The sequence below is a fragment of the Eschrichtius robustus genome, chromosome 14 (assembly GCF_028021215.1).
Source record: "Eschrichtius robustus isolate mEscRob2 chromosome 14, mEscRob2.pri, whole genome shotgun sequence".
Classification (NCBI taxonomy): Eukaryota; Metazoa; Chordata; class Mammalia; order Artiodactyla; family Eschrichtiidae; genus Eschrichtius; species Eschrichtius robustus.
In genome coordinates this window covers 27,149,604-27,165,300 of record NC_090837.1, presented here as the reverse complement: position 1 = coordinate 27,165,300, position 15,697 = coordinate 27,149,604, and the positions used below count along the sequence as shown (strand labels likewise).

At 62.2% G+C, this 15,697-nt stretch overlaps 1 protein-coding gene across 1 annotated transcript; it reads right to left on the bottom strand.

The window, feature by feature from the left end:
- Nucleotides 1-1,201: 1,201 nt before the first annotated feature.
- On the bottom strand, nt 1,202-15,105 carry LZTR1 (leucine zipper like post translational regulator 1). The gene is made up of 21 exons (XM_068562511.1): nt 14,645-15,105; nt 14,160-14,222; nt 11,113-11,169; nt 9,703-9,782; nt 9,222-9,330; nt 8,601-8,684; nt 7,744-7,801; nt 7,197-7,336; nt 6,537-6,738; nt 5,985-6,140; nt 5,495-5,605; nt 5,133-5,225; nt 4,950-5,045; nt 4,713-4,878; nt 4,365-4,534; nt 4,111-4,267; nt 3,362-3,488; nt 3,134-3,283; nt 2,462-2,567; nt 2,301-2,381; nt 1,202-2,045 (listed from the first exon to the last, which is right to left on the bottom strand). Exons 1-21 carry the CDS (start codon nt 14,842-14,844, stop codon nt 1,929-1,931), a joined length of 2,523 nt encoding a protein of 840 aa, XP_068418612.1. The 5' UTR covers nt 14,845-15,105; the 3' UTR covers nt 1,202-1,928.
- Nucleotides 15,106-15,697: the final 592 nt, after the last annotated feature.

Genomic DNA, 15,697 nt, shown 5'->3' with positions numbered 1-15,697 from the left:
CCATGAAACCCAGGCCAGGCTCAGTTCTTTTTCAGGGAAACAACAGGCTTCCGTCCCCAGAGCCAATCTGCCCAGCAGTCAGACCTGGCATGAGCTCCAGCTGCTGGTCAGCCCCCCACTCACCACCAGGCCTGTCCCATCTGAAAAACGGACAAGAAAGGCGATTACTGACCTGAGGTTGCTATGCTTGGCAAGTAGTGAGGGCCCCACAGTGACCATTCTGATCCCCAGAGGTCTGGGATGAGGCGTGTGGGGAGCAGAGGGCCAGGCATGTGGGCAGCAGTCCTGGCGTCGCCTGCGTCCTCATTTTCCTTCAGTTCACCTGAACGTGGCAGGCCTCCCTGCACCTGTGATCAGCAGCTCCGTGTGTGAGGCACTTAACCACACACTTGACCTCCCTGCTGGGCCTCAGCCACAGCGGCCACAAGAGGACCGCTGAATTCTTTCTAGTCCTGGAAAAGGCCACACTGTGTTGTGGGCTTTGCTTTTTGGGGCTCTTGGAGTGAAACTTCATTTATTCACGTTACGCACAGGAGAGTCAAATGGCCATTACAGGAGGCGGACACGGAGCAGGATCACAGGTGGTTCCCAAGCCTGCGGGCCGGCCGAGGTGCACCTTGCACAGGCCATTTCCTAGCTTGCTGGGCCTACAGGTGAGCACCCCTTGCCTAAGAATGTCCACCTGGAGTTTCTCAGCAAGGCCTGAGGAGTGGCAGATGCTGCGTTTACGTGGGGCACAACCAGAGGCAGGAAACGAGCTCTAAGGCTCAGAAGAGAGGGACTGTGTTTCCCCCAAAGTGGCTTCCTGGCAGCCAGGGCAGAAGGGTTCTTGTTCCCAGAAGAGAGGCAGAATGGTGCCTTCCCCACTGGGGTGGACTCGGCACCTTCTGTCGGGACAGGGAAGGACTCAGTGACCTGTTCTCAGTTTCCCAGCCCAGGCAGGAGCCTACAGGGCAGCCCAGGAGCCAGAACCAGCTCCGGGCCCCCAGGGTTCCCCTCAGGTGGGGAGAGGCCAGAGGCTGGCCTGCATTCCTCCCACCAGCCCTCCCACTATGTGACTGGGGCACCCTGGGTGGGGGTGGAGAGCTGCTGGCATGAACAGAACCAGGCAAGACTGGCTTATCCTGAGCCATCGGGCCACATGGCCCAGCTTCAGCTCCAGGAGGACGGAGGGCTGGAGCCACCAGTGGGGACTGCGCAGTGAGGTTTGGGTGCAGGTAGGACTGCTGTGGCTTTAATGGAGGCAAGCCTATGACAATAAATACTTAGGGACAGATGCAGGCCTGGGGCATCTCTGACTTCTCTGGCGCAGCCCAGGGCCCCCATGCACACACAGGTGGGTGGGATCCCACAGCCCCTCTGGATGCCTGGCCCAGTCTGCAGTGGCTGACCCTGCAGGCTGGGAGCTGACCTTAGGGCCCTTCACACCTCAAAATTCACCTGCAGTTGGATTCCATCTACCCAAGTTCTGGGTGGCAGGAGGAAACCCTTACACCAACCTTGATGAGGGTCTGAGGGTACTGTGCGGCCACCACATTGAGGGGTCTTGGCAACATGACCCAGTGGCTGGATGCACAAGCCATGCTGGGTCCCTGCTGTGTAGGGGGCCCAAAGCCAGCTCCCTGGTGGGCTCATCTCCCTCACTGGGCCCTGGCCAGGACCCCTGCCTCCTCCTGCAGTGTTCTCACCACTGAGCCCTGGCTTCCCACCCACACCTCCACCCCGGGAGAGGGTGCCAGCCAGGATCCCGCTTCACCGTCCGCTTCCTGTGGGACCTGTGTCCTCAGCAGTGAGATGGGGCGTTTGGAGTCCCCCACTTAGCTCCCTTCGGAGGCCCTGGGCACCCGACCCCTTGGCCGCAGGCCCGAGCATGGCCAGCACAGTCTTTGCAGTGGGCGAGGCAGGGCGGGGCGGCACCACATGGGCCCTCATATGTCGGCACCCAGCTCTGCGCACTGCTTGTCTGAGATGTGGGAGGCGAGGGAGTCGATGATGTCCAGCAGTAGCTGCTGGCTCAGCAAGCGCAGCGTGGGCAGCTTGGAGACCTGCGGAGGCAACCAAAGGCCAGAAGGATGGAGCTGTGTTCTTGCCAGGGCCAGGTGGCCAAGGAGTCTTCTGGGGGCTTGACCAACGAGTACAGGATGAGGACCAGCCAGTGGGTGGACAGCTCTGCCCGGTTATCCCCAGAACCCACTGCTGCACAAGGCGGCCAGGGCCCCTCCCACCTGGCCCAGGCCACCGCCAAGGGGAGTATGTCCTGCAGACGGGGCAGGCAGCGCGCTGGGTGGGAGGGCCCTGACCTTGGTGAACTGGTGCACGATGATGTGGAGGCAGTGCCGCTTCATGTCCAGCGCCTGCGTCTTGTCTGCTGCCTCCAGAATCTGGAACGGCAGGTTCCCTGAGGCGCTGCCCCTGCCCCGCATACCGCGCAGGCACAGAGGCCCAGGGCCAGGGCAGCTACCTGCAGCACGTTCTGCACCGTCACATTCATCTCCAGGTTCTGCTTGCAGTACGCCTGCAGCCGGTTGTTGTAAAAGCCGTAGTAGTAGGGCGCCGCGAACAGGTAGCTGAGGGCTGGTTAAGGAGCTGTGGGCCAAGAGAGCCTTCCTCCCACCCAGCTGCCCTCTTCCCCACTGGGGGACCACCAGGGACGGAGAAGCCCTGAACCAGGGCTGCTGCCTCCTGCTCAGGTCAAGGGGCGCCCACCCACCACAACAGCCGGGCTCCCATCCAGGCAGAGCCTCTACATGGGCTTTGAACCACTCAGGGGTCCAAGGCTCCATTCAGGATCCAAAGAAAACCACAGGTTCCTCTCCCCAGGAAAGTACCCACATGCCCATCTGCTGAAACATCCACGGCCTCAGAGCCCTGAAGGGCATCCTGGCCCCCCATGTTCAGACCCCCACAGACATGACCTGGCCAGGAATCACCCCACATGGAGCCATGACCCCTTCCTCTGAACCCACCCGTCTCTCCTGGCTGCAAACCTCTCTGAGCCAGCCAACCGACTGTTCCAGAGAACCCGGAAGAGACTGGGCACCAAGAAGTCCTCAGGAAATTGCCTGGCCAGGCCAAGCCAGCAGGGCCCAAAGCTGTCCTGGGAATGACCCGGGAGCCCCAGAGGTGAGGATGCAGTGAGTCCTCGGGTGGCATGTTGACCTCGCCATAGTAGATGTAGCGCAGCATGGACTCGAAGGCCTGCCTGCTGGGCACCATCTCCCCAATGGAGATGTTCACCTGGCCGTCCTCAGGCATGAAGGACCGGAACATGGCCTCGAAGTAGCTGCAGACGGTGGGCCGGCCCTCAACAAGTCAGCCAGTGCCCAGCTGCCCGCCCGCCCGCGAGCCACACCCCACCCACCTGGAGCGGGCGGCCAGAATGGCCTTGTGGGCTGGCCGCGGGTGCCCATCCAGCAGCAGCGTGATGTCACAGAACTCCGCACCCGCCCCCTCCAGGTATGCCTTCATGTCCTGGATCAGAGACGTGCCTGGGGGTGTAGAGGGGCCCTGAGCCGGAGGGCGGCTTCTGACTCAGGATGCGGGACCCCAGGGCACCGCCTCCTGTGCATCTGCCCGTGTTGCCCCCCCTGAACGAAACCCCCAGGTCAGAGGCCTCACTCTGGCCCTTGAGGCTCTGTCCCCCCAGAGCCTGACCTTCTCCCGGACTCGGCCCACTGAGCCCTCTCCTGCCCCAGTGCTGAAGCCCCCTCGGCTGTGTCACCTGGAGCCCATGGCCGAGGCAGCACAGGCCCCAGGGCCAGGGGGTGAAGGAGTCTGTGAGGTCCCTTCCTGGCTGGGTGGGGATGGGACAGGGAGGTGCCGAGCGTCTGAGGGCTGTGCCCACCCCTTACCAGACCCAGATGTGGGCCCACCTAGAAGAGAAGCTGGGCAACTAATCATGGGACCCTCATGCCTGTCGTCCCAGTCAGGGCAGCACTCGCTGGACAGGGCCCGTGTTCCCCCAGGAATGGGCCTGGGAGATGCCGCCCTGGCACCCAGCCCGCTGAGCAGGTCTCTGCCTTGCCCGAGCCTGAGCCGCCTGCGGTAGGACCCTGTGCCCAAGGTGGCTGCACCCTGTCCACCGCTCTCGGGGACCAGGTGGGTCCCTACCGATGTCCACAGGCTGGTCCGAGGGGGCGCGGGGAGGCGGCTGCTGCTTCCGCCGCACAATCTCCACGATCAGAGGAGAAGAGAGGCGCTCGAACTCCTTCATCATGATCACCTGGTTGAAGTGGGACTCCTTCACCACGAAGTTCAGGCAGTGCTCCTGGACAGACAGGCCGCAGGCCACCGGGTCAGGCCTCACCGGCCCTGCCACAGCGGGCGGGGAGGGGGCACAGGCTGCCACGGACCCCGCCCCGCACCTTGAGCTGGCCCAGCTGCAGCCGGGCAGCGCTCTCGCACACGACCAGCACGTTCTGCAGGTCCACGGAGGCCTCGATGTACTGACGACACAACTGCTCTAGGCGGCACAGCTGGAAGCCCAGTGCCAGCTTGTACACATCCATGATGAGCAGCACGTCCTCCACGTGGCCTGCGCCCAAGAACCCCCTGAGCCTCCGGCGGGGCATTGTTGGGGGGGCCCGGGCTCCCTCCGCAACGAGGTGGCTCAGCCACAGGCGGGGCGAAGCCTCGGAGACCCCGGCTGCCCCCTGCCAGGCAGGGCTGCCCACACCCCATCCCGTTCCCTCCCGTCCGCGGCGCAGGCCGACCTTTCCGCGGGTACTTGATCTTGTCTGTGTAGAGGAACTGCATGAGCACCTCGAAGGACCGTGCCTCGGCCTCGCGGATAGCCACGCGCAGCAGGGACGGCCGGGCCCCACCCGCAGCCCCAGAGGGGCCCTCCCTGAGTGCCGGGGCCGCCTCCTCCTCCAGCTTCTGTGGGCAGAGGAAGGGGCGCTCAAGAACACCCCACGGAAGCCTCTGCCCAGGCGGCGGGCGGCCCTCACCTGGGTCAGCCGCTCCCGCGCCTGCACGATCTTCCTGCGGAGCCAGCGGCTGCGTGCCGTGACGATGGCCACGTGGCCCTGCACGCAGTCCTCCTTCTGCCGGAAGAGAGACACCTTGGTGAAGGGCGGGGGACCCTCACCCTGGGGGCGGGGGCCGCCAGCGGGCACAGGAGGGGAACCCACCTCGCCCAGCACGAACTCCACGTCACAGAACTGGCGGCTCTCCCACAGCCGCCCGTAGTCCTCGTGCAGCGTGCACTTGGGGTAACAGGAGAACTGCAGGCAGAGACCACGCTGCTGGACGGGTCCGCCCAGCCAGCCCCCACGGGCTCTGCGGGGGGCCCCCCGGCCCCCCACCCGGCCCCGCCCGCACTCAGGTTCCAGAGTACCCCGGCCCAACCGCCCGACCCCTCAGAGGGGCTGCCGGCCCACCAGGTGCAGCCGCGGCTCTGGCGCTGGACAAGCCCTGCCCCCACAAAGCCCCGCCCCCCAGGGGCTCGGTTTCCACAGTTTCCGCCTCAGGCCGGCAGCTCGGGCTGCCCCACCTGGAACCTGTACATCTCCCCGCTGCGGATGTTGTTGTCCACGGTGCCCCCGAAGATGTACATGGCGTCGGAGATCACAGCGGCCGCGTGGAAGAGCCTTCCGCTGGGCAACTGGAGGGGAAGGGACAGGGCGGGGTGTCCAGCAGCGGGGCTGGCTGAGGCCTGGCCGCGGCCAGGCTCTAAGCAAGGAGGGCAAGGGCACCGGTGGCCTGGAAGGAGGGGCTACAGGGCAGGACCCCCCCTCCAGCACAATCATGCGGGGGGTGGGGGGGAGGCGGGGCCTGTGTGGGCCCGCAGACAGGACAGGCCCTGTGGCCCCACCAGGTGGCAGAGGGTGCTGGGTGTCATGTGCTGCACCCATGTGGCCCGTCCAGCAGGGCATGGGCTCCTGGCCTCGCCTCACGTGCTGTGTAAGCCCTGAGCCTCGGCCTCTTCATCACAGGACCAGCTTCAGGGCGTGAGGGGTGGGCACGAGGGTGCTGGCCCTCACCTCTGAGGCTGGCAGGGTAGGCTGCCTGGTGGTGGTGCTGCCAAAGTCCAGGCCGAACACATCCCGGGACTTCTTGCAGCCGCCCCGCTCCTCGGAGCCCAAGGCAGGTGCCTCCTCGGAAGCGGACGCTCGCTCGGGCATCTCGGCCCCGCTGACCTGGGGGAGACACACGGGTGCACGGCCCCTCAGCAAGGGCCGGGCAGGTGGCCAGAGACTGCTGCTGTCCCCGCCTGGGGTGGGGATGGGTGCTGTGGGGACAGTGTGGGGGGAAAGTGACACAGGATGAGGGTGCTCCCAGCACGGCCGAGATGGGAGCCTGGCTGCAGTCAAGGCATGCATCCCAGGAGAACATCCCCAGCACAGCACAAATGTTGGGCCATGAAGCGTTAGCCCATAGGTGGTAAGATGGAGAACAGACCAGAGGGGCCCAGGCCGGGGTCGGGCCAGGGCAATGTCCAGGGCTGAGGGCCCCAGGTGTCCCAGCCTTGCTCCTGCTGGCTGTCTGGAGCCCCTGGCCCTGGCCCCACCCACCTGTGGACCAGCAGCACTCACCTCGCTGTCCGAGCTGGGCTGAATGACCTCCCAGGTCTGGAAGTCCACGTCGTAGCAGTGCAGCTCGTTGGGGAGTGTGTTGTCAGCTGCGCCCCCAAACACGTAAAGGTGGCGGTCAAAGGCCACCATGGTGTGCCCGTAGCGCCGCTGCGGGGGCGGCGGAGAACCCCGGAGCAGGTGCTCGGTGGGGATGCGTGTCCACCTGTGATGTGTGTTCACGCTGCGTGTGAACCAGCGATGGGGTGGGGGTTCGTGCTCCCCTGCAGCCTCCACCTGGGCTCTGAGCCCCCCACCCCATTTCATCCTGGCACCAGCCCTGCCTGGCTCCTCACAGCCCATCATGGGGTCCTGTCTCGCCCTCATCCCCCAGCATGGAGCAGGTATCAGGGGCAGGGCAGGAGGGTGGCACCTGCCCGGCGAGGCAGCTGCTGGAAGGGGTGGCTGGCTGTCTTCACACTGGGACAAGGAAGGAGGCCGCCTAGGCCCTGGGATGCTGGGCTGCAGCCACCCCCCGAGGGGCCTGCGGGGGTCTCAGGCCCAGGCTGCGTAAGGGCCCTCACGGCCCCGCTCCCAAGGTGCTGGCTGTGTGTGGAGCCCACACAGGCAGCCCCGGGCACTGGTGTGGTGTGCTAACGGGGGCCCCACCAGCAGGGCACTCACGTCTTGTTCTTGAACTCGAACTGGAAGAGATTGTTGGTTATCTTGGCCCCGCTCTGGCCTGAGAAGACAAACATCCTGTCCCGGCACACGGCCGCCGGGAAGTTGCAGCAGGAGGGCGGGATCTCGCCGCTCTGGGCCACCTGCGTGGTTGGGGAAGCCATGAGTCCTTCTCCTGGTCCGGGGCCAACCTGCTGAGCTAGGGCTACGTTCACTCCTGAACCTTCCGTGAGTGAGGGGTCATGGGTCCATTTCTGTGGAACAGCTTAAAGCCCCCATCTGAATGGGCCCAGTTTTGAACAGTTGGGGCTGAAGTCCTCACTACAGGTGAGACAGGGCAGTGGTTAGACACACTGCCCAGGATCCCGACAGTAGCCACCCCCACTGTGTTCAAAGAAGGGTGGATCATCCCCAAACTGCACCAGTCACAGGCTCGGAGCCCGTAGTCACTGGGTAACCACCGCGGGGACTGTGAGAGGGCTGGGCCGGATGTCAGGAGGGCCTGGCGAGGCCAGGAACAAAGTGGCCTCCCCGGCCCCATGCCCCTCACCTCCTCCCAGCACGTTAGCTCCCGGTCCTGGAGGCCGATGGTCCACATGTCGTTTAACCTGCATTAGGACAGAGGGGTTGGGACCCCACAGCTGGGCTGGCGGTCAGGGTGGGCCTGGGCCCAGCCAGGAGGGAAGGCTCCCGGAGGACAATGCACCAAGGGGGATTCTGACCAGGGGACTATGGAGCGGCCTCAGGGTGGGGGCTTCGGCTGGGGGCTGCACTGAATCCCTGCTGGGCCGGGCCCCCTGGAGCCAGGAGAGGCCCTCACAGAAGCCACCACTAACCCTGCAGCACTTGGAGCTTCTGTAACGCTGAATTCCTGGGGAATGAGCGTGTGCTGTTTTTGTAATCAGAAAAATACAGCAAAGCCAATGTTCTACAACAAGGAGGAAAGGGCCCATGACACAGGCAGGCGCCCCTGTTGCCCTCCATGGGGAGGCAGGCCGGGTCTGAGCCCTGCCGCTGCCACCCTCCTGCTCACTCAGGTCGCTGCTCACCGTGGGCCCGAGTATCCTCACCCCAGCCATTCGAGGGGCCACCACCCGACCCCTGGCTCTGATGACACCCAGCTGTGGCCCCGGGGCTGTGGAGCCAGCACATCCTCAGCCAGCTGCACAGACGTGGGTGGGCTCGCCACCCCCTCAGTCGCCCCAGGGGGCTTCAGGGGTGCCAGAACTTCTGTCCCCTGTGAGGGTCGGGCGGGGGCTCCACTCAGTGGCCCTCGTCCTGCCCATCTTCCTATTCTCCCAGCCCTGTCTACACACCCACCCTCCTGAGAAAACCCCAGCTCGAGTCCTCCCTCCCCAGCGCAGGAAGGCTGCTCTGTGCCTCGGTGCACTTCCGGCCGCCACCTACCTGGCGTTGCCGTCATAGCCGGCAAAGATCCACAGCTTGTCACTGTACACTGTGGCGCCATGGGCTGACCTAGCGACTGGCAACCTGGGGCAGGAGGAGGGGGTGAGCAGGGAGGCCGCCCCGTGCAGATCTGAGCCTCATGGCCCCACGAGGCCAGGGCCACAGCCTGCGAGTGCCGCCGGGCCCTGGGGCTGCCGTGCCCACACCTGCTGACCCGAACTCTGGGGACTCCAGCTGGGCCGCTGGGAATAAGGGACAGTGGCAGAGGCTGAACTCACGAGGCCGGGGCAGCTGGACAAGGATTCACATGTCCAAGGGCACAGAGCCCCCTCCCAGCTCCCACCCAATATCAAGGGGGTGCTTGCAAAACAGGGCCAGAGAAGTGCCATCCGCAGTACAGCTGTCCTCTGGAAGGGGGGTATCTAAGAGCTGGGGGAGGAGCAGACAGGAGCGACTGGCAGTTAACGCCCACTCCCAGCTCTGGCCGCCATGGGCGCAGCCCTCTCTTCCAGGTCTCGGGCTCTTCATCTGTAATTCTACAGAGCTGATCCAGGCCCGCTGCCCCCTGAGACCCAGCGCGGCAGCCTGCACAACCCCAAAGTTCTCAGCAAAGTCTCTCACCGTCCTTCAATTTTCCACTCCGTCCACTGGCCAGTTGCAAACTTGTACTCAAAGAGGTCATTTTTATTCTTCAAGTTGGAATTGGAATAAATGTCCCCAGTGTAGCCCCCTGTAAAGAGAGTGAGAAGCTGTCACATCCAAAGGCAGCAACTCAGTCATCAAACCCAGGGGGTGGGGGCAGGATCTGGCCTCAGTTAAAATGTACTCTGGGACCCCTCTGACCCTGGGGGGCACCTCCTGCCTGCCTGCCCCTGCTCAAGGCTCTGGTTACAGATGAGCAGAACCCCATGTCCTGCCCCTGGCTGGGAGACACCAGCCTGGCCACAGAGGCTGACGGTTCCACCCTCAGGAGATCAGGACAGTCAGGGAAAGGGGCCCATGAGAGGGCCTCAACCCAGCCCAGGAACTCAGAGGACAGTACACAGAGAGGCTGGCCAAACACAGCACATGGTCGAGGCTTGATGGGAGGAGGGCCGCTCACCAAAGACGAACATGCTGCTGCCATAAACGACGGCCGAGTGGTGGTAGCGGGGAGCAGGAGGGGTCCCAGTGGTGAAGGCTCTGGTGGGGGGAGAAGGGGCAGTGGGTGTCAGCAGGGGGAAGCCCCCCTCACCCCCAAACTTCTTTTTGCTTTTGTATTTTGAGGGTAATACCTGTCTCGTTATAGAAACCTTAAAAAATTGCCAATAAAGAAAAACCAAAAAAACAGCGCTGAAACATATGTATAATTCCTTTGCCAGAAACCACCATCCACACCTTGAGCGCGCCTCCCCACCACCTTTCCCAGGCATATTTATGTGTCTGAGTAATTGTTTTAAATGGAATCATGTGGTAGATGTCCTTGCTACTCTGGAACCATCCACACCTGCACCATATTCTGCAGCATGGGTGGTCCACACATCTTATTTATTGAATTAAAAACCGGTTTATACTGCTTTCCTGGGGCTGCTCCTTTTCAGAGTTTTATACCTAAGCAATTTTTAACAAAGAATTATAAAGTCTTGAGAGTGACTTTTAAATTAATCTGTAACTCTTGGACACATTTTACAATCAAGTGTGAGAGAAACAACACATAAACTTCCAAAGCAATCCAGCACCACCCGGGTGTTTGGGCAAGGGGTGATGCCACCTGTTGGGCCACATTCAGCAACTGTGAGTCCTGGGCCTGGACATCCTCCTCTGTCGAAGGGGGGCAGTGAGACCCCACCCCAGAGAGCAGCGCCCAGAGCTGCTGCAGAGCCTGGTGCCGAGGGGCTCCTGCACAAGGAGCTGGCACAGCTCAGAAGGAAGCCCAGCACCTCCTAATCCTGGTATCTTTTTCTCTCCTCAGCTGTGAGCTGCTCCCAGCGGGGGCTGGACTGGAGCAGATGGGCACAAATGTGCAGTGCTCAGAGATGGCAGGTGTCATGCCCAAGGCCACACAGCTGGGAAGGGAAGCCAGGACCTACAGGCTGCCCACTGCCTGTGTGGGGTCTCCTGGCAGAGGATAGGCCCCACAGGGCAGGGAGGGCAGGGGAGCCGCTGCTGCCAGCCCCTGTGTGGCACCCTGCAGCAGCAGAGACCATCCTGGAACGCCCCATCAGCCCATGGTCCCCCTGTCGGCTCCAGGAGACAGGCCTGGTGACTGAAGAGCTCTCCTGAGGCAGAATCGAAGGACCCACAGCTGGATCAAATAGATCCCCTTAAATAACAGGATCCAGAAAAACCAATCTCAGCCACAGACCAGAAAAGAAAGCCAGGAAATAGAGGGGATCACTAAGAGCAGTCCTGGGCGCTGTCATCTCCTCCTCGAAGCTTCTCTAGCTCTCCACGAGCGGGACCTGGCTGGCAGTCAGGCCCCAGTGGTGCTCCATGTCTGGAGAAAAGCGGGGCTGGAACCGGGGACACCCACCTGCACCAGGAGCAGTCCTTCACGTCGAAACGAAGGAGGTCGTTGAGCATCGTCTTCCTGAAAGACAGCCAGGGACCCGGGAGATGGACACTGTGCCCGGGGGTGGGGGCAGCTGTTTGGGGGACTCAGCCAGGGCCAGGCAACCAGCTGATGCCAGAGGGACCAGAGAGGTGACCCAAAGGAAGCTCCCCAGCTGGTGCGGGACCAGCCTGCCTGGGGTCAGGACTCAAGCATGATCTCAGGCTCCTCACGCCTCACCCCCCACTCCAGAATCCCCACCCACACACCCACTCATGGGCTGCAGCGCCCCTTCTCCGAGGCTGCGCCATACGATGCAGACGCTGGCTCACATGTCAGAGGAGGCCCCTTGCCTTCTCTCTCTTCCTGCCACCTCTTTATTGCAAAGCTAATGTAATAACTACCTTAAAGATACAATAAAGCAGGGCTTCCCTGGTGGCACAGTGGGTAAGAATCCGCCTGCCAATGCAGGGGGCACGGGTTCGAGCCCTGGGCCAGGAAGATCCCACATGCCGCGGAGCAACTAAGCCCGTGCACCACAACTACTGAGCCCGCGCGCCTAGAGTCCGTGCTCCACAATAAGAGAAGCCACCACAGTGAGAAGCCCGCGCACCACAACGAAGAGTAGCCCCCGCTAGCCACAATTAGAGAAAATCCACACAGAGCAACGAAGACCCAACGCAGTCAAAAATAAATAAATTAATTAATAAATAAATTAAAAAAAAAAAAAAGACCCGCACGTTACCACCCAGCCCTTATCAGTAAGAGGGAGAAGGGCGTCCACCCAACAGGAGCCCAGCACCCCAGCTGCCTCATTTAGCCTCTGCCTCCAGGAAACAGCCTGGGAGACCAAAGGGCCTGCCTGAGGCCACGGAGCCAGGGGGCTGGGGCTGGGAAGCAGAGGCATGACTGTAGTCCCTCCCTTTTACTCATTTGTACTGCCCCCCCCCACCAGCTACATGAGCATCTTTGTAGCCAGTCAGTCTGTACAAAGTTGCAACTAGAATGAGACAAATTCCTATCCTGTTTCTTAGTGTCACATTGTAGAGAAAATGTTTCTGCTTCTAGCTACACAGTTGTCACTCAAACGCCACCTGCTACAGAACACTCCAGGGGGATGTCCCCACCCACTGCCCTGCGCTGGACACCAGGCCTTTTCTGGTTCAGGGGATTCTTATTAAGGCTGCAGTAAACATCTGTGGGCGGATGCCTCTTCCTCATTTTATTCCTCTTTGTCCTGTGACAAACATTTATTGAATTGTCTGGGTGCTGGAATACAGGTCCAGCCCTGGCCGAGGAGACAGACAAGAAACATCTGTGTGCCCTGGGGGCCAATGGAGCCAGTAAGAGGTGCAGAAGGGGAGGTGGGGGCTGCTGGCTGGTCCAGTTAGTCCAAGGGGTGGGGGAATGCCTCACTCACAGGAGATTTAGAGGAGGGGCAGGAAGGGTGGGAAGCAGGGAACAGCCAGCGAGAGGGGCTGAGCAGGAGGATGCTTGGTGCAATCAGAACACCGCAAGGCAGAGGTGTCACCCAGTGCAGCACAGACAAAGGCAGGGGAGCTGTGGGTGCAGACGCGGGCAGGGCCTCACAAACTGCCAGGAGGGCTTGCATTTTTACTCAGAGGGAACCATCCCAGGGTTATGACTCAAGAAGGAACACACTCTAGCTGGCTGCACATGGGGAGAGAGACTGAGGAAGACAGGCTGGAAGCCAGGGGCCACGCCCAAGAGACCCTTCTACCCAGTCTGAAGGTCCCCGCGGGGGCTTGCCCACTCTGTCAGCCCCAGGTCAGCTCCTCCAGGGAATCCTGCAGGACCACGGCTGCAGCACCAATCAGAGGCCAGCCCTGCCTGGGCTACAGGCCAGAGCCTACGGTTGAGAGGCAGGGACAGGAACTCAAGGGCAGGATGAGTTGTGTGCCAACACCACACCCTCAGCACAGGGACACCTCTGTCCTCAGCCTCTCACAGCCCTATGCTCACTGACCCTCAGGAGCACCCTGCAAAAGCAGGGCAGAGGCCCATCCCCTTCTACAGAGGAGGCCAGGGTGCAGTTGGTGGCTTTAAGCCACCTGCCCCAAACCACAAAGCTGTAACCTGAACTGAGCCCTGTCTGTCCAGGAGCCCAACTTCAGCCCCACATCCAGCAGGCTCCCAACCCTCCAGAGCCCTGGTGGACATCCCTAGCCTCTCCTGAGCACATCAAGGGGTGGACGAGGGACGGAAGCCCAGTGGATGCCGGGCAGCACAGTTCTGCACTCTCCCACCGCTGGGTGGTTGCCCACACTGACCCCTCTGCTCGGGACACTCTTCCTCTTTTGCCTGGCTCACTCCTACTCATCTTTCAGGTCATCAGCCCCTCCAGGAAGGCTTCCCTGACCAGACCGGACCAGACCGGACCCCCCCTCCTGGTGCAGAACAAGCCTGCCTGCTGTGCCCGCACCCTGCAATTGATGTGGTCCCGCCCTCACTAAGACAGCTCTTTCCCTCTGGGGTGGTCCAGCTCCTGGGAAAAACATGCCAGGAGAAGGATGCAGCTGCACAAACCAAGGGTTCACTTCGGCAATTATTTCACCAAAGGAAACCAGCCACAACTTAACTGGGAACTGTTCGTGGGATGGAGATATGCTGTCAGGAAAAGCTGTTTGCTGGGAATGTACAGCAAAATGTGGGAAAACCCTTACAAAAGTGAAAAATGGGGGAAGGAAATAAATTGGTATCCTCCAAACCTTCTCAACTGCCATGTGAGCATGTGGATAAGGCCCAGAGGGAGGCACAGGGAAGGAGAAGTGTCTGGCAGGGGTGGCAGCCATGGCAGATGTGTTTCTTTCAAGGCTGTGTCTACTCACTCAGAACAAGAGGGACATTTCCGTGTCCTGAGTGTGCCACCCACTGGATGCAGTGCTGAGGGAGCCTCACTGATTTGGAAGCTGAGGCCGAGTGCTTAGCTAATATCTGGAGAAATGGCAGTGGAGCTGCAGAGACCCAGTCCCCACCACTGTGCTTCTCCCTCCTCAATCCAGACTCACCCGTTGTCTCCACCAAATACATAGATGGCATCTTTATAGGCCACCACTGTGTGCTTGCTGCGCCTGGAAAGAGAGGGGTGAGTGGCGGTCAGGCCAGGACCCTCCTGGGGGCACCCAAGGAATGAGACTTGGCACTGAGGCTGCCACAGAAGTCGGATAACTCCTCTCAACTGCCAAGATCGATGGAGACTCCTGAATTCCACCAGTACCCCCAAAGGACTCTGCATGTGGGGACCCCTGACACTCCCACCCCCCTGCCGAGCACCTGGGGCCCTAGCTCGAGACCCACAAACACAACTTAACTCTAGTACCCTGCCCGGGGCCACCCCGCTCCGGGACTCCCTCGGAAGCCCCTCCCCTGCCGTGGACAACCCCCCGCCATTACCGGGTTCCGCTCTGGGACACGGCGGCCCGGCCTCGCCCCAGCGCCCCGCCTGGGACCTCCTCAGACACCCCCTCCCCAGGACCCCCACGCCCCGCCGTACCGGGCCCCCACGAACTCGTCGCAAGGCGGGAGGCGCCGCCAACGATGCACTGTCTCAAAGGGCCCGAAGTTGAGCGTCAGGTACTCGACACTGTCCGAGCAGCTGTGGTCAAAGTCCACGCTCGGGGCCACCTTGGACCGCGCGCCACCGGCCAGGGCCCCGGACCCGATCGGGCCGCCCGAGCCACCCGGCCCCGCCATGCCGGGTCCACGCCCGATGGGCCACCGGGTCCGCGGGACGTGCGGCCACCGCCCCGGGCCGTCCCCGAGGGACTACATTTCCCGGCGAGCCCTGCACCGACGGCGCCGCACTTCCGGACGGTGGCGCACTCCGGGCCGCCCTCACTTCTGGGCGAGCCTTGGGGTCCTAGTGACTCTGAGGGCCCGACTGTGCAGCGAGCTCCTAGTCTTTCGAGAAGCATTTCACGCGAAGTTCGGGCGCGCTGTACCCCCTCCAGCGCGCGCAGGCCCCCGGCCGCAGCCCCTTCCGGCCCGCACTTCCCCGGCGCGGCTCCCGGCATGCCCTGTGCGCGTGGCTCGGCCTTGATCGTCCGCCACGCACGGGATCCCGGACGGAGGGTTCCGGCCTCGCAGCGGCCTCCGCGGGCCGCCCCACCATCCCCTTCCTGCTGTGTCCCCGGCCCGCTCCCCGCGTCTCCCCTCGGCGTTCCTTTTGGCTGGGAGGCAGCGTGGCGCAGAGGCTCTGGATTCTCAGTCCTACTCTAGCAGAGCCTCAGCTACTTCACCTGTTAAATGGGCATTCAGGAAGCTCAGGCTGCCATGAGAAGCGTGGGTCTGTCTTGGGACCCGCTCCTCAGTACTGATTGGGCCAACGCCGCCAAACTGCCAAGCCCGAGCTGCCTCTGACCTCTGAAGAAGCACTTCCTGCCTCAGAGCCTTTGCATGTGCTGTCCCCTCTAACTGGAGTGCCCTTCCTTCAAAATCCAGATCCAAGACATTGGTCTGAAGGGCCTTCCCTAACCCCGGGGGCAGCAAAGGGGTTGCTCCCTCCTCTGGGCACTCACAGACCAAACTTCCTTGGTGTGACACTGAG

Coding starts and splice junctions, on each gene's coding strand:
- LZTR1 (XM_068562511.1), bottom strand. CDS start 14,844: ATGGCGGGGCCGGGTGGCTCGGGCGGCCCGATCGGGTCCGGGGCCCTG. Junction 6,141..6,536: donor AGCCCAGCTCGGACAGCGAG/GTGAGTGCTGCT, acceptor TGTCTCCCCCAG/GTCAGCGGGGCCGAGATGCC. Junction 2,382..2,461: donor CGGTGCAGAACGTGCTGCAG/GTAGCTGCCCTG, acceptor CTGCCGTTCCAG/ATTCTGGAGGCAGCAGACAA.